The sequence below is a fragment of the Oryzias latipes genome, chromosome 10, assembly GCF_053564925.1.
Source record: "Oryzias latipes strain Hd-rR chromosome 10, Olatipes_Hd-rR_3.1".
In the NCBI taxonomy this organism is placed as follows: domain Eukaryota; kingdom Metazoa; phylum Chordata; class Actinopteri; order Beloniformes; family Adrianichthyidae; genus Oryzias; species Oryzias latipes.
The window spans coordinates 7,327,298-7,345,352 of NC_136246.1; the positions used below are offsets into that span (position 1 = coordinate 7,327,298).

The 18,055-nt window shown below is 44.4% G+C and overlaps 1 protein-coding gene across 1 annotated transcript; it reads left to right on the forward strand.

The window, feature by feature from the left end:
* The first annotated feature begins 2,445 nt into the window (after positions 1-2,445).
* On the forward strand, positions 2,446-17,661 carry abhd18 (abhydrolase domain containing 18). The gene is made up of 15 exons (XM_078953921.1): positions 2,446-3,101; positions 3,191-3,309; positions 5,659-5,767; positions 7,992-8,076; positions 8,157-8,257; positions 8,526-8,601; positions 9,078-9,162; positions 11,332-11,359; positions 11,710-11,848; positions 12,086-12,175; positions 12,446-12,610; positions 14,537-14,757; positions 15,194-15,312; positions 16,789-16,951; positions 17,494-17,661. The coding sequence occupies exons 2-15, from the start codon at positions 3,249-3,251 to the stop codon at positions 17,549-17,551; spliced, it is 1,500 nt and encodes a 499-aa protein (XP_078810047.1). The 5' UTR covers positions 2,446-3,101; positions 3,191-3,248; the 3' UTR covers positions 17,552-17,661.
* Positions 17,662-18,055: the final 394 nt, after the last annotated feature.

The following is an 18,055-nucleotide window of genomic DNA, read 5'->3' on the forward strand; positions in this document are numbered from 1 at the left end:
GTTTTAACCTCAGAACAAAAGGTCAGAGCAGTTTAGAACTTCAGTGTCTTGTGGCCTTTGGCTGTATGTGGGACTGAGTGACCTCTTCATCCCAGCACTCCAAACAGGAAGTACAAGCTGGTTCCAAGAAGACCATTAATTATTTTTTCTATTTGTCAGATTAACCGTTCTTGCTCTACTACCTTTTTTAGCATGTTCTTCTTAATGTTATTTTTTTAACGTGTTTTCTGAAGTTCAAGCTATTCAAGTTATAAACTGACTATCAGCAGCCTCTGTAAAAGCATCTGGTGTCACGTCCAAACTTTGAAATGTCTGCTTGACAGATTCTCCTGAGCCCGCTGTCCTGTGGTCGGGGTGTGGAATTCCAACAAGCTCACTCCTGATTGGCGAGAGTGGTTGCCAGAGAAATGTTCACATGACCAATGCAGAACACAATTCTGACAAATGTTTAAGGGAAAATGGTGACTGAATTGGCTTCATTACGTTGGAGTCAGAGGTGAGTCGTTTTTCCTGGAGCACAGTCACACTCATTAAGTCCAGTTATCTTAAACTAAGTTAATTAACCTGAAACCAATATGCATTCAAGCGCTCATTTTTCAATGAAAAATCCATGCTCATAAATGTTTCAGGCTTTTCAGAACTCTCACATTCACTTGTAGCTACATCTATTTTTAGGACTGTTTTCAGGCTCTACGAGTAGCACATGAGACCTTTGAATGCCCATTAAAAGTTCAATCAGGTTGAACTTTGACTAGTCTGGGACTTGGATTTGGTAGTGATGTATAGATGAGGTCCACTTTTAATTTACAGAAGTACCAACAGTTTGGAAATTGGTCATAGAGGAAAAATTAATAATTGCGGTTTGCGCCCAGCGGGAATTCTATGAAAACCAAATCTTTCATATATCGGAATAGAGCTGTGAAAGAAAAAACCTGGAGCAGAATTCACCAGATTTGCTCCACTTAGATTTTTCACCATGGCTCTTCCAACTGTAGGTGGCAGACACGTGCTAAGAAAAAGAAGAATCTGCTCCCTGCTGTACAAGGGCTAAACGTGGGTTCAAGAACGTGCATCACATGCCCAGTTTAAATGCAGCATTACATTTATACGATTTTCTCAAATTAAGTAAATATTGTAACAACCCAGCTGGTACATCACTATAACTGAACTGCTAATAGAGCAGCTTCATTGGAGAGCTGAGCGTGCCCCATACACCGCACGACCCTGGACAGTCTCAGAGAGGAAGAAATAGGCAGAGAAGCAAAGTCTCCTTTTCAGCATCAACACCCATTTAATTGAACACACAAACAGCATGGACGTGATTTGTGTTCCCAGCCCACTCACTCATGGTTTTCACATCACAATTCCCCACTTCCCATGAGTCTTAGGGGCTGGAGGCAGGGCTAACCCCAGGTTGCTAAACTGCCCCCACGTGAGAGGGTTAAGCATCCCCCACAACCCTCACATAGCTGAGAACCAAACACAAACAGCAAAACACATGAACACCATGGCTGAAGACTCATGCTCACAATCCTGGGTTCCAACCACCACCTCCCAGCTAGCTGGGTTCGCACACCTGTTACTGACACCGTTTCATGCTAGTATGTGCCCAGCCAGCAGAGTCAAACACTGTCCCTGCAGCCGCGGCAACACCTCCATCAGGGTGCACGTCACCTTGGGGAAGTACACTCTCTCAAAACAAAGAGCTGCACATCAGCGGCGAAGGTCCCCAGGCGTTTGTCGTTTCTACTATAGACTGGAGAGACTCCAGCTGCTGTTGTCAGAGGGGTGGGGGTGAAGCCCCAGAGCAATCAAAACTTTTAGGGATCCGCTGGGGAGTTTGCCAGTCACTCCTGAGACAGCCAAAGCCTTGGTAGTTAAAAGGTTTTAATAAAATTGTCTAAAACCAGGAATGGTAAAAAAAAACAAAAAAAAAAAAAAAACGAAAAAAACAAGAATGACATAAAACACATGTAAAGCCGTCGCATCAGGAGTCTTCAGGAGAACGGTGGTGGTTATTGTCCAAATGACGGTATTGTCCAAGTGTCCACCTTGACGTTCGTCCCACACCCAAGTCCTTCACATGAGCAGGCCTGCACTCCAAGCCACCAGTACACATGCAATAAAAACAAGGCAAACCCACAAATAGTCTTAAAAGCACTAAAACAGTCATGCAAGAGAGATAAAAGTCAATCCATACAGACCCAATTAAAATCCACTGGTGACTGAGCTACAGGCTGTTCATAGAATCTCAGGGTGTAGCTGGCACACTTAACTTTAGGAAGGGTGAAGCCCGTTCACCCCTCTGCGTCTCCAAATGGCAGTGTGAGATCTTTCCGGGGCTGTGCTGCCTCCCTCCTCCTCCACGTGAGCGGTTTGCTGGTCCACGCCCTGATGAAGACCTGTGGTGGCTGTGGCCAGTGCTCTGCCGCCTCCCCGTCGTGAATTGCACACCTCCAGCTCCAAGCCCTCTCCTGCCTGCCCCTTGCAGGTTGCACCCAAGCGTCAAGGACCTCGCGTCTCTGGCTCCGACAGCAGGCCAAACTCAAACGCCACAGGCTCCAGGCGCTGGCTCCAACAGTCCTCTTGCTGCAGGCTGTGCCCAAGTGTCAGGAACCCCACACGCTGGCTCCAACAGTCCTCTTCCTGCCCTCACCGGCCACACACTGGTGCTCTATAAGAGAATAACAGCCTCCCTGCTCTGTGTGTGACCACGCCCTCCCACACAGGTGTCCTTCATCCACAATCAGCAAGTTGTGCAAGCCGACACAAACTACCTGCTGACACTGTCGCTCTAATGCTGCTGTCCGTGCAGACAGGTCTCGCAGCTCCGCAGAGGAGAGGCCCAGTAGTACCTGGAGTGTAGCGTCCTCCAACGCCAGGCCTGGGTGTGTAACAAGTCTCCTCGGGACTCCAGCCCTCATGGCCGGTCGCCAAGTTGACCTGAGCCAGGTGTGGTTCCAGTGGTGTTAAGGCAATGCGTCGCAAAAGTTCGACTGGGCTGCACACCGTCATCACAGACTGCTCTAGACTGCACTGGCGTGGAAACCCAACTCGCAGGGACAGGCTGCAGATGACGGAAGGTGCTCGTACCATCAGGGGTATGATTTCGCACTTGCTCCTCCCTTGTCCCGAGTCGGCTCCAGGCTGTGAATTTGTTCCTCCATCTCAGCCTTCTCTCGCTCCACAGCTTAGCTCTCCATGGCGCAGCAGTATTGGCTAAGGATCCCACTTCTGACACCAATCTAATGACCCAGCTGGTATATCACTATAGCCGAGTTGCTACTCAAGTGGCTTCATTGGGGAGCTGTAAGTGCCTCATACACCACACAATCCTGCACAGTCTCAGTGAGGAAGACATAGGCAGAGAAACAATGTCTCCTTATTAGCATCAATGCCTAGTTCTTTGGACTAACCACAAACAACCAAACAGCATGGTGGTCACTAATGTTCCCAGCCCTCTCACTCGTGGTTTTCACATCAAAATTCCCCACTTCCCATGAGTCTTAGGGGCTAACCTACAGGTCGCTAGTTTCAGTTTAGTTTTTTATTTCAAACACAAAACAAATGAAAAATCAACACAGTGGTTTAAAAGACATAAAACAATACAGTATGCTTGAAAAAGAGTGGGTTGAAGTGAAATCTTGTCTGCTCCCACCCCTTTTTACAAAACCTGATGATGTGCGTATTTCTAATTACCGATAGGTATAAAAAATTCACGGTACAATTCTGCATGGCAACTGTGCTAAAGTGACATTTTTTGTTTTAATTAATCATTTCTGGCCTTATACAGTTCTATTAGTGACTTCTTGTAGGTTTTTTTGAATACATGTAAAGTTTTGGTTTGTTTTAAACCCTCATCCAATCCATTCCATTAATCCACACCACAATTAGATAAATACATTTTCTTTTTTATTGTTCGAATGCACTGCTTTTTGAAATTCAGTTGTTTTCTTGGATTGTAACTCCCGTCTCTGTCTTTGAACATCTGCTGTAAGTTTATTGGAAGTAAGTTGTATCTGGCTTTGTACATGACGAGAGCTGTTTTCAGTATCACCAAATCCCATAGTTTCAATAAACGCGACAAGATATATAAACACTGTAGGTTTGTTTTATATGTAATTTCCCCAAACTTCTACACTGTACTGTACATATGGTAGTATTATGAATGAATATATTAGTAAACGTGCTTTGTTATTGAGAGTATGGCCCGTTTTTCCCAACACTGCTATGCTTTTAGCAATTTTAGCTCTGACCTGCTTTATTTGTGGTGTCCAGTTTATTTTGTCGTCCAGAATTACTCCAAGGAACTTGATTTCAGACACTCTTTCCAGAACATGGTTATCAATGGCAACTTTTATTTCTGAATCTGTAAGAATGTGGCGATTTCCGAAAATCATAAATTTAGTGTTGTTTACACTGAGTTTATTTTTGTCAAACCATTGTTGTAGTTTCCCTAATTCTGTATTTACTGTTTACAATTTCCCTGAGGCTCTCCCATTCAATATGTTTATTTCACTAAGAGAGCTGAAGTTTATTACTATGGACAGAGAATTTGCATTAGCTAATGGGCATATTCTACTATTGCAGAATCACAGAATTCTCTAAACGTTATTTCTTTTGTGGGTATGAAATTTGAACTTTGGTTTAGAAAGAAACTAGAATTTGTCCTGCTGGGACAGTTTCTCTTGTCTCCTTCCCGGGAAGAAGTCGGTCAAAGGGGACGCAGCCAGCGCGGTGACGTCACATAATGTTGACGCATGCGCAACTGACCTTTGTCAGCCACCGTGTGTTTCCTCAGGAGCGACTGTACCGTGGGGTCTGCGCGCGACAGAACCAGGACTAGGACCGCGGGAAGGTGGACAGAATCGGCTGTGGCTCTGAGGTAGCAAACCCGTTCTAGTTCTGGTTCTGTCCAACGGGCGTTTGAGCTGAAAGGCCGGTCAGGAGACCGCGTGTGGATAAAAAAAAAAGAAAAAAACTTATGTAATACTTTAGTGATTTCGGACAGGTAGAGAAGGAGGAGTCTGGGTCTATCATCGAAGACTTTGCTCCGATCAGAGGCAGAGTCAGGGTAATCATGTAAAGCAGAACCATCACGTTTCGCCGTAATGTCCCAAACTCACGACGATCCTCAGTGTGGTTTGTTCACGCTGACGCTCACAGTCACACAGCTTAGTGACATCACGATGTTTGATACACGTGCTCAAAGGGGAGGAGCCTAGAGTTCAGAGATCAGACCATGGAGGGTAGACTGATGGTCAGACTGTGAAGATCAGACGCCAAAGGTCAAATTTTTGAAACCCTCTTCAATGAAAAGTTTTTTTTTTTGTTTGATGTTCATGGTTCAGGCTTCCTCAGCGTGTGTTAATTTCTGATAATGCACACTTTGTTGGCCATTAACCCTTACCTACTAGACCGCTGGGACCCTTTGATCCAAAGACAGTTGGAGTGGAACTTTGAAGTTCAGATGGTGAAAAGTCAACTTAGACCCTGAAGGTTAGACTGTGAAGCTCAGGACCAGATGCTCAGACTCTGAACGTCAGGTCCTGAAGTTCAGGTCTTGCATGTGAGACTGGGAAGCTCAAATCCTAAAGCTCGTGTCCTGAAGGTCAGGATTGGTCCCGTTGGTGAAGCCCTTCGTCCCATTCTGTACAGATGCCAAGCTGTGGTCCATGGGGGTGAGCCGGCTAGATGTCTTTTACCGAAGACTGCTCCTCACAAAACTCTTCATCGGCGGATGGGGAAAACCAGAAGATCTGAAGAGGTGAGCAGAAACGAGCTCCTCATAGCACAGAGACATCGTCCTTCTATGAAAGGAATACAGCTGCTTCTGTTCTTTCTGTGCTTTGGTTCTGTTTGTTGGGTCGGTTAGGAGTTCGTGTCTGCTCTGCCTTTTTCTGCTCTATGTGAAATCAAATGCAGTTTAAGTGGCTCCTAACATCAAAGAACCAGTTTCAAAGCTCTGTGGTCTTCAGAACTTGTTCCTAAGTAACTGATTTTTTTCCCCTGTAGTCCATATTTTTGTCTAAAATATGATTATGACTTCATTTCTCTGGGTTTCAGGATCAAACCTCTACTTAACAAGTCTGTTTAGGATCAATACATTTTAGCCAATCACAGGCGTCTATTTAATCTCATCAACATAAAAACAAATTCTTTAAGAAAAAAAAAACGTATTTAAAAATAGAAGCATACTTAGGATCCATGTCGAGCTCAGCTGTGGCTTTTAAGCAGGTTTAGAACATGAAAGAGCTGCTGAAGACCATTCCATAAGTGGAATATGTGCTGCCACTGCAAATGCTCTGTCATCCCTAGATTTGAGTCTTCTTCTGGTGAAGTGGAAGATCTCAAACGTCCTGCTGGAGCAGATGGGTGCAGCAGATCAGATGTATACGCTGGAACCCGACCATTCAGAAATGTTTTAACAATGCAATCTGGAAGCCAGTGGAGAGCAGGGGCGACGTGGTCATGAGGTCTTCTGCCCGTTGGCATGTGACCAGCTGCATTCTGAGCGAGCTGTAGACGATGGAGAGGTGACCCAGACCATGATAAAGACCAGGCATGGCATAATAGATGAATGACTTTCAAATTCCTTTCCTGGGAGGTCAATCTTAACCTTTCTGAGCATTCTTAATTGAGTTAAAAAAAAAAAAAAAACTTCTGACCACAGAACTGATCTGCTGATCCAGTATAAGAGTTATCAATGATCATTTTGAGGTCTTTGGCATGGGGGAACTCTGTTCTTTATGAAAATACTTGGGTTGCAGTGAAAGCTAACTGCTCTGGGTTTGAGGACAGGCTAGCAGCTTGGGAAAGGTGGCTTTCCTTTAACAATAAAGATCCCACATAAAAGTGCTGTGTGCCTCCATCACAGGGTTCCCTATTAAACCTCCTCAAAATACTCTGGATAACATTTTGATCTTCAATCCCACCCGGAAGAAATCCATATCTAAATTGCTTAGCATGATCTCAGCCATAGAGTCTCCCTCGATGCTAACTGTAAAAACATATTGGGAGCAGGATCTTGATGAAACCATTAGTGAAACAGACTGGGAAAATATTGTAAGGAACATCAACTCATCCTCAATGTGTGCAAAACACTGTCTATTGCAGTTTAAGGTTGTGCATCGTGCTCACCTCTGTAAAGCCAGATTAGCCCAAATGTATCCACAAATTGATCCACTGTGTAACAGATGCAAATCAGCAGAGGCCACACTAATCCACACTTTTTGGTACTGCCCCAAAAATACAGTGCTTTTGGGGAAATATATGTGAGGCACTTAGCTGCATCTTGGGAGTCCAACTGACTTTGAACCCACTTGTATTTCTGTTTGGAATAAACAGTGGGGCTCCCACATTGCCTGCAGGTGGTCAGAGAATCATTACTTTTACAACTTTGCTTGCGAGACGCCTCATTCTGCTTAAGTGGAAAGATGCTGCCCCACCCACTTTATCACATTGGATTCGAGATGTGCTTTACCATCTTAAACTTGAAAAAATAAGATTTACTGGGAGACGGTCAGAGCTTAAATTTAAAAGGTATGGAGACCATTTCTCAACTTTTTTAGTCTACCATCTACGAGTGTGACAGAATGATGCCCCACTTTTTTTTCTCTCTCTCTTTTTATTTTCTTTTTTTCTACGTGTATTGATACATTTGCACGTTACTTGTTGTTTATTTTATATAAATATGCTATTTCATCTATACTGTGACTGATTTTATATATTCATGTTTCTCTCTACTTATAACATGTACCATTTCATTTTCTTATATTTTCTTTACTTAAATTGATATTGGTGTGTATGTCACTGACAGCATCAGGGGGTGGGGGACTGGGTTTTGAATTTGTTTGTATTGTGTTTTAAAACTGAAAACTTAATAAACATATAAAACACTAAATGTGCTGTGTGATCCGAACGTCTTCTCAGATACCCACATACATCCAGACGGCAGCCAAAGTCCATCTCATGTGTTTCTTGTTCTGCAGAATCTTTGAGTTCCGTAAGATCGTTGGAGACCGGGAGAAGTGCAAGGCTCTGGTTTCAGAAGATTATCCAGTTCACATCGACAAGGTCTCATTCATTTTCTCTACTTGTTGTTTTTTTTTGGCTCATTTGGGCTTTCCTCACGTTCTGATGTTCCTTGGTTCCAGACCGAAGAACAGGCTGACTGTCACATCCACGATGGCTTCTTCATCTCTCCTCTGGAGCACTTGGTGCCAGGAATCCTGCCCCCAGAGGCCATTAAAGCCAGGTACTGAATCTGATGGAGTCTCCGGTCTGTCTCCCCTGCAGATACTGGAGTTTTTCAAATGTTTTGAAGATTTTCTCAGATTAACTCTAGAGAAATATCAGGCAAATAAACGTTTCATTTTCAAACACAGAACATTAGCTGAAAGTTTTCATGGTGGAAACGTTCCTGAGCAACTTGAATCAGACAAGAAAATAAAACAGTCCTGTATCTCTGTGAACACCTTCAGGTTTTTAAACATATTCTATACACAGTATTTGTGTTCTTCCAGGTTCCAGTTTATCGTTCCTAAGGTGTGGAAAAAGAACCGACCTGTGTGCATCCAGCTAGCTGGAACTGGAGATCATGTGAGGCTTTTCTATAATTAGCTTTTTGTCCAACGAGACGAACATGAATGCTTCTTGACATAACCATGAGCCTGTTATGGGTTCACAAGACCCTAAGTGCAGAATTGTCCTAAAAAAGGTCCATGAATGCAGCATGACCTCTTAGGAAGATCATGAATGCAGCATGGTCCCACAAGGCGATTACAAAGTTGGGATCCAGATGCAGTGAATGTAGGTGCAGCGTTCTAGAAGGACGATGATACAGCATGGTCCAAAGGACTGACTGTGAGTTCAGCAGGCTTCCAGGCCGCAGTGTGGTCCCACTAGACAACTTTGAGTGTAATTTGGGTGGACAAGCGGACAGTAAGAGTTCATGTTTTGCTGGATGGTCCTACTTGACTACCACATGTTTAACAAAACAATAAAACATGGTGGTCATTGACAAGCTCATGTTTTCAGTAGACTAACCCTCATGTGTGTCTCTCCTGTGTGTTCAGTTCTTCTGGCGGAGGAGGACTCTGATGGCCCGGCCCATGATCAAAGAGGCGGGGATTGCTTCACTTCTTCTGGAGAATCCATATTATATCCTTTTGTGTCTTGCTGCTGTCTTTACTTCCTCATCTACTCTTGTCTCAGCTGGATGTGACTCATCTTTGTGTTGATTTCCTGTGTTGCTCAAATATTTGTGGTCCACCTTAGTGTGGCTCCTATATGTGTAACTTACCCATATGTGGCTCACCTATATGAGGTTCACCTGTATGTGGCTCTAGTGTATTTGTGAGTGATTTACTTCACTTGTGTGTCTATCATCTGTGTGTTATTTATGCGTGTCTGTCATCTGTGTGTGATTCACATGTGTCTATCATCGGTGTGTAATTTACCTGTATGTCAATCACTTATTTGTAACTCATCAGTGTGTGACTATGCTGTATGGGAACCTGAATGTACTGTAGTTCACTTATGTGCGCTAAAAAGAGCAGGAGGTCGCACGAGGCCTTTTTTGTCTGCAACTTTGTGTTAGACCAGATGCTGATCTGATCTTTCAGACCTGAATGAAGGTGTTGTTGGTTTTCTCTGATTACCGAGTCTGTCCTGTGATGGAGCCAGGGCGTTAAATACCCCACATCAGCGCTGACCTTGATGTAGCTGGGAAGATAAAGCATTGATGTCGGTGTTAAACTGTCGATAAAGTCAGTCTTTAGTCTTTGACTGCACCTCTAATGCTACATCCACACCAGGCTCGGAAACGCACGTTCAAACGACTGCTTCCAATGAAAAGCCTATTTAAGTGCGTGCACATGCGTGCTTCAGACTTCTGTGTTCGTGCGTCAACACAGACGTTTTTAAGTCCGTTTTCAGGTTCTAGGTACAAAATGCACCCCATTGACCAATCAGGGACTTTGATTTTGTTGTGACGTTTTCATTCATCTTCCGTTTTGTCCCTTTTGGGGTCACGGAGCTGCTGGAGCCTATCCCGGCCACTTGTGGGCGAAGGCAGGGGGCAGCCTGGACAGGGCGCCAGTCTGCCGCAGGTCCTTTGTTGTGACGTTTGGGTAGCATTCTTTTAAAAGCATGGAAGTTTTTGAAAAAAGTGATCATGAAGGATAAATTAATAATTGATTTTTGTGCCCGGCCGGAATTATAACACCAACTGTTTCGCATACCGGAATAGAGCTGTGAAAGTTAAAGCTTAGAGAAAGATTCACCAGATTTGCAGCGCTTTGACATTTCACACCAAACCTCTTCCAACTGTGAGTACATGTACTAGTATCGGGTAGCGACAGCCCAGTGTGAACACCATATGCTAAAAGCGTGTAGAAAAAAGACGTCCAGCATGTTTCTCGAACATGCCACACATGCTTAAGAGAGACACAGACCTTTAGGTGCTGGTGACCTCGCATAGGTGGTTCCCTCTAAGCCAGGGGTGGGCAATTCCAGGCCTCGAGGGCCGGTGTGTCTGCATGATTTCCAGATATTCTTGCCCTACTCATGGCTGATTACCTGGTTCAGGTGTGTCCAGCCAATAATCTTGCCCTACTCATGGCTGATTACCTGGTTCAGGTGTGTCCAGCCAATTAGAACATGCCAGAGCAGGGTATGCTGGAAAACATGCAGGAATGCGGCCCTCAGTGCCCACCTCTGCTCTAAGCCCTCCTAGTGACCTTGAATTCCTTAGTCACATCTTCTCCTTCCTGGTGTCTGTGTTCCAGAACACCTCAGAAAGCTGAGGGGTCAGGTATCCAGCGCTTCTCCTTGCAGGACATTTGGCCACCTCAGAGGTCAGTGCTGGTGTTGCTACATGTGAATGGACTTGTTCTTCTGTGCACGGTCTGAGGAAAGGTGCTAGTTTGAATCTTGGCTGAGTTTTTGCCTTCAGTTCAGTAAGCTGCATGTCAGGTGACTCTAGCTCACCCTTTGTTGAATTGTTCTTTTTGTTTGTGTGATGTTTAGCGGTACCTGTTCAGGTCACTCCTAAACGTGAACTACCTTCATCACAGAACTCGCAGTGGTCCAGAAAATGGTGAAGGAGGGCTGAAAGTGGCCTGGAACTGTTTTCAGACCTGGATCTGTCCTCAGACCAGGATGTTTTCTCAGACTTGGATGTATCCCCAGATCTGTCCTAAAATTGGATTTGTTTTCAGACTAGAATGTGTCTCAATAGCAGGGTATGCCCATAGACTCAGACCAGCATATTCCAGTAACATCTTTGTTTCGACTTTACTTGATAAGTGATCCTTGACCACACACCACATGGCTATCGAAAACCCAAGGACCAGCTGTAAGTAAATTCTTGTCTGACTTTTTGATCAATTTCAGATGAAGGAAAAAAAAACCTTCTGGTTTGTGCATGAACAAGAAGCATCTCAGCATGCTGCAGGTATAATGTGACATGTGGACCATGATCCACAATAATGACCCTCTCCCAGTAATTATAATCCAAGCAGAACTGCAGGGCTTCATCCTCTAACAGTCACTTAAAGTTAAGACTCACCCCCATGTGCGATGCTTGACTTTTTTCAGCCACCGTGCTTCATGATTTTGATGAAGCTGAGGGTCTATCCTTCAGGGGGTGGGGATTTTAGGTGCTCATCAAATCCACTTAGCAGCTGTTTTGTGTGGCCGTTTCAGACGATCCAGCCTGAAGAATGTGTCAGACCTGTTTGTGATGGGCGGGGCTCTCATCCTGGAGTCGACGGCACTCCTCCGCTGGCTGGAGAGAGAAGGATACTGGCCTCTGGGAATGACTGGCATCTCAATGGGGGGATATGTGAGTGTCAAGGGCAGATTCATTGGAAGTGGTTTCCCAGTGGTGGCCAATCAGACCTGTGGTCAGATCTCCAAACTCATCCTCATTGGGTTGGACTGGTCCTGACTCATTGCCATGTTTGACAAATATTCACAGCTGAAAGTCACACACCAACATCCTGTAGATCTACACAAAAATATATCAGAAGTCATAAGGGTTGTCCAGTATATCAAGTGGATGGAGTTCCTTTCCTTCTAGATGGCGTCTCTGGCGGTAACCAACTGGCCTAAACCAATCCCCCTGGTTCCATGTTTGTCCTGGTCCACTGCCTCCAGTGTGTTCACCACGGTAAATCTCTTTGTTCAGTGTGCATCACACGGTTCAGCTCATCTGCTCACCTCATCTTTGTGTCAGAATCAGCAACCTGCTTTAGAAAAACCACAATAAATTAAATATTTGGACACCACCTCTGACATTCGGTCATATTTATTTGAAACAAAGTAAATATTGCATGCCAAACTGAAAAGAAAAAAAGTTTGATACTTTCTTCACAACAAAGCCAAAGTTCTTTCTGTTTTTATCTTGGCAACATTTGCGACAGTGCATATCTGTGTGCAGGGAGTGCTGAGTAAAGCGGTGAACTGGTCTCAGCTGGAGAAGCAATACGCAGTCAACTCTGTGTACGAGAAGGAGATCATACAGCTGCTGGAGTACTGCGGGGTGCGTCTCATCCTGAAATGGATACACATGTTCTCATCCTCTGTTCGATGTGCCTTAAAAAAGGTGTATTTTCACATTTGTTCTTATGGGTTTTCAGGTATGGTTGTAGGTGTGTTCTTATGGTGTTGCAGGTGTTTTTTTTAATATGTTTTCAGGTGTGTTCTTATGGTGTTTCATGTGTTTTTTATGTTCTCAGGTGTGTTCTAATGGTGTTTCAGGTGTTTTTATGTTTTCAGGTGTGTTCTTATGGTGTTTCAGGTGTTTTTTTTATCTTTTCAGGTGTGTTCTTATGGTGTTTCAGGTGTAGTTTCTGGTGTGTTCTCATGGTGTTTCAGGTGTTGTTTCAGGTGGGTTCTTATGGTGTTTCAGGTGTAGTTTCAGGTGTGTTCTTATGGTGTTTCAGGTGTAGTTTCAGGTGTGTTCTTGTGGTTTTTCAGGTGTAGTTTCAGGTGTGTTCTTGTGGTGTTTCAAGTGTAGTTTCAGGTGTGTTCTTATGGTGTTTCAAGTGTAGTTCTTATGGTGTTTCAAGTGTAGTTCTTATGGTGTTTCAAGTGTAGTTTCAGGTGTGTTTTTATAGGTGTAGTTTCAGGTGTGTTTTTATAGGTGTAGTTTCCGGTGTGTTCTTATGGTGTTTTAGGTGCAATTTCAGGTGTGTTCTTATGGGTTTTCAGGTGTGTTCTTATGGTGTTTTAGGTGCAGTTTCAGGTGTGTTCTTATGGTGTTGCAGGTGCAGTTTCAGGTGTGTTCTTATGGTGTTTTAGGTGCAGTTTCAGGTGTGTTCTTATGGTGTTTTAGGTGCAGTTTCAGGTGTGTTCTTATGGTGTTTTCAGGTGTAGATTCAAGTTTGTTCTTATGGTATTTAAGGTGTAGTTTCAGGTGTGGTCTTATTGTGTTTTAGGTGTAGTTTCAGGTGTTTTTATGGTGTTTCAGGTGTGTTCTTATGGTGTTTAAGGTGTGTTCTTATGGTGTTTTTAGTTGTGTTATTATGGTGTTTCAAGTGTAGTTTCAGGTGTGTTTTTATAGGTGTAGTTTCAGGTGTTTTTATGGTGTTGCAGGTGCAGTTTCAGGTGTGTTCTTATGGGTTTTCAGGTGCAGTTTCAGGTGTGTTCTTATGGGTTTTCAGGTGTAGTTTCAGGTTTGTTCTTATGGTGTTTTCAGGTGTAGATTCAAGTTTGTTCTTATGGTATTTAAGGTGTAGTTTCAGGTGTGGTCTTATTGTGTTTCAGGTGTAGTTTCAGGTGTTTTTATGGTGTTTAAGGTGTGTTCTTATGGTGTTTAAGGTGTAGTTTCAGGTGTCTTCCTATGGTATTTCAGGTGTTTTTCAGGAGTAGTTTGAGGTGTGTTCTTATGGTATTTCAGGTGTTTTTTAGGGTTTCTTTGGTGTGTTCCAAGTGGTTTTCAGGTGAGGACTTTGGTGTATTTGGGTGTTTTCCAGCTATGTTTTTAGGTGTTTTTTTCAAGAATCTTCTCAAGTGGGATTGTTGATACAATGCGCATCTAAAGGTGTTCTCTAGTATCTTTTCAGTTAAATTCCTAGTATTGGCTCAATGTCTGTTCTCAAGTGAGTTTGCATGTGTTTTTATATGATGGCTTTTCAGTATTGTTTGCAGGTGGGTGTTTATTTTTCAGATGTGCTTTAGGTTGGTTATCGAGTGAGTTTTCGTGTGCTTTAGGTATGACTTATCTATATTGTAATGTATGTTTTAGTAATGTATTTTGGTATTAGTTGTGATCTCTTGTGCGTTTTTAGATGTTTTTAACAGTGTTATAATCTTAGCTATGTTGTCAGGTGTGTTTTTAGGGATATTTTCAGGCGTGTAATATGGTTTTGCTCTGATGTTTATCTTTTGTGTGTGCTTTGGGGATCATATTTAGCTATGTTTGGAGGTGTGATTTCAGATGTCTTCCCAGGTGTTTTTTGGGTGGCGATCATAGTTGTGTTCTTGGGTGAGTTGATATTACCTTTCTGTTTGTGTGTGTGACTTCCAGGCTGATTCCTTTAAAATGGGGCCCGAACCTTGGAGAAGATCAAGTTCTTTGGACCTTGACAACTTCCCTGAGGGCTTTAGTATGACTTCAGACCAGACCTTTATTGCTGGCAGGTCTCCTGGAGTTGATGGGGCCCATAATAGGCACCAGGCAGCAGACAGACGATACCATCTTGTGTCAGCTTTGGGCTACAGAGGAGCCAGCTCGGACCTGCCATCAAGGTAGGGCTTAAAGCTGATCCTTGGTGCCGTCCCACCTCTGCTTTGCACACCTAGAGCACATCTCAGCACTGTCTTCCATCTCTCATCCAATTCTTGAACAACTCCTGCATTCTTCTCTGCCACTCCACACTTCTTCATACAAATAGTACATTGGTGGTTCTCTTTCTGTGCATGAAATCATTTTGTTTGTAACTAATGTTCACTTCTGATCACAGTCTAGCTCGTGCTTTTTCTCATAACGTCATTTTGTGCTTCATCAGCTTTATTACTCTGTAGTTTCTTCAACAATGCACATCTGGACAAATTTGGGTCAGGATTCTGTCAATCACCTGGTTTGGGATTCAGCTTTCACACAGATGGACTACAGTTTTCAGCATAAACAGACTCAGATGTTTCATTTTCTGTGTGCATCTAAATGGATGTCAAATCTTTACAGTTCTCCCAGACGAGAAAAGACGGAGTCGACCCGGTTCTGTCGGCCGTCCCTACATGTGGAGTCCATCAGCTTTATGAAGGGCGTGATGGATGAGTGCACTCACATGGCCAACTTCTCTGGTAGGTGTGACTGATGCTACCTTCACAGTGGGCATGTAGGCGGTTTCATGAACATGCTTTTAACATACGGTGTTCACACTGGACAAGCATGGAGGGGCTTCTTTTTCTTTGTCTACTGGTGACTAGTACATGTACAGTTGGAAGAGGCTTGCTCCAAAATCTCATAGCTAGCAAATCTTGCCCCAGCCTTTTTCTTTCACAGCTCTATTCTGATACCTGAAAGCCTTGATGTCATAGAATTCCAGTCCAGATCCATGATCTAGAACAGGGGTCGGCAACCCATGGCTCCGGAGCCACATGTGGCTCTTTCATCCTTCTGTTGTGGTTCCCTGTGACTTTGGAAAATAATGAGTATTTTATAAAAATTAAAAATGTCCTTGAAGATCGACCGGTCAATCGCAATCGACGTAATGAGCACCCCTGATATAATATATACATGCATAATATATATAATGATGTCAAAAAGGGTTGTGGCTCCGGGTGCCTTTTTTCAATAGGGGCGGTCCCAAATGGCTCTTTGAGTAAAAAAGGTTGCCGACCCCTGGTCTAGAACAATGCGTCACAGGCAAAAGCCGAGTTCCTCATTGGTTGAGATGATGCAAATTCTTCATCAAAGTTCAGATATTTGAACTCTGTGTTAGAATTGATGCTGCACCGTTTTGCCACGCTGCTGCCAGACCGCTGACGCTCAGCAGATACGAGTCTTGTTCCAGGAGCTGATGCCTGTCGTTGACAGACACACACTGGAGCTCAGGCTGATCAGGCCTGACACGCCCCCTGTACCGGGGGTCACATCTAACTCCTGAACAAGTAGTGGTTGGATAATACCATACATATTTAAACATCACACAGGATTAAGTGAGAAATGAAGGATGGGGAGGGAGTTGACTCCGCCCACCTCAACAACATTTAACAAAATGGGCAATTAGGCAGGTCAAAGTTTGGAGTTTGGTTGGCTCCACCCACCTGTCAATCAAACAAAATGAACTCCTAAATGTATGCAAATTAAGCTCTACACACATTAAAATAGTTACACACACAAACACACACAGTTGTGATGAATAGAAAATAAATCGGCATATAAAAAGTTTTTGACATCCGGCTGTACTGAGGTTTCTGTTTTGTGTCAAATCTGTCCTGATTGGTCCAGTCTGCAATCACTCCTTAATGATCACTTGAGGAACTGCAACCGTTGCTACTTCCTGGTTGTCAAATTTAACAACAGAAAGTGGGGACTTGCAAATTCTTTGACCTTGGCGGCAGAACTCTCTGTCATGTTTCATCCATCATCTTCTCACTAACTGAGGCTCGCCTGGACCAGGTGCTTTGAAGTCCATTGCAGGACCAGGACTACCAACACTTTAGCTTTTGAAATAGAGAACTGAGCTGCAGAGTTGAACCAGAGTCTCAACAACTGCCTGGCTCGTGGTTTTGGTGGCAGCAGCTCTCCCTAAGCAGTCCTCTCTGTCATTGCAGTCCCTGTAGACACCAGCCTCATCATTGTGGTCCAGGCCAAAGAGGATGCCTACGTTCCTCGGGCCGGGGTCCTCAGTCTGCAGGAGATCTGGCCGGGCTGTGAAGTCAGATATCTGAGCGGAGGGCACATCAGTGCTTACCTGTTCAAGCAGAATGTCTTCAGGTAAACCTCACTAGCCAGCTCATGGAGCAGGTGACGATAATGACATCACCTTTTTCATACCACAAGCTTTGAGCTGCTTCTTTATTAATAAAGCTTGATTTGATTTGTTTAGATTCTCTGCGTTCCTCTGAAGTTAGAACTTTCCTATAAGCAGTTCTACCATAGAAGCCTTGATCAGGTTCTGATCTTTGGTGGACTGGTAGATCCTGCATAAAGCAGTCACCTTTCCAGATCAGTATTCTCAGAGACTGGCATAATCTTGGAGTTCCTCACCTATGTGGTCGCTCAGGTGACCCTTCACACGACGGGAACCAGTTCAGCCGCTAGAGGTCAGGTACTTATAAAGCACAGCACTGCACAAAATCCAAAGAACAGACAGCGATTCATGAGTTATTACAGTTATAATCCAGCTCAGTCCAGATCGTTGTCCGTACTGAGCCCGCACAGGCGATACCGTCAGGTCCAAACGTGCCCTGTGAGCCAACGTTCCTCATCGAGCTCCAGCCCATCTGACCTCACGGCTTCTCCTTCTGTTCTTCCAGGCAGGCCATCTACGACGCCTTCAACAGGTTCTGCCTGAAGTATCCGAGTCTGCAGTAGCCTTGAATCCAGGACTGGGGACTGGGGGGCACAATGAAAGGAATGGCTGACGATCCATGATCTGATGACGTTTTTAAACTATTTGTACTCTAATAAACCCACAAACGGACCACGTCGAGTCGTGTCTCTGTGTCTTGGGGGGCCGGGGGGCTTGAGGGCCAGATGAAAGTGAAACTCTGCTCTGAATATTGTTTTTACATTCTGTGGACTCTTTGCTCACAAACTGGGAGCAGCGCCCCCCAGTGGAGACGGTGGAATGACTCAGAAGCTTCAGCGATGCGGCTGAGGAGAAGCCTCTGTAGCTCCTGACGGCCTCAGCCGTCCGCTCAGGTGTGACGAACGGGGTCGTCAGAGCGGTCTGAGATCCTCTGGATCTGCAGCTCATCTCGGAGCGCCATGAGGCCGTCTACCTGACGGGAAGCAGGCGGAAGCAGGAGTCCTGCTTTCCATAAACAGAGTAACGTTCCTGTCGGCCTGCACTGTCTCCAAATCCTGACCCCCACA

Excerpts from the sequence above, each read along its gene's own strand:
- abhd18 (XM_078953921.1), top strand. The coding sequence starts at position 3,249 with ATGACCCAGCTGGTATATCACTATAGCCGAGTTGCTACTCAAGTGGCT. Across the intron at positions 12,176-12,445 it reads CCTCCAGTGTGTTCACCACG|GGAGTGCTGAGTAAAGCGGT; the intron begins GTAAATCTCTTT and ends ATCTGTGTGCAG. Across the intron at positions 16,952-17,493 it reads TTCAAGCAGAATGTCTTCAG|GCAGGCCATCTACGACGCCT; the intron begins GTAAACCTCACT and ends CTGTTCTTCCAG.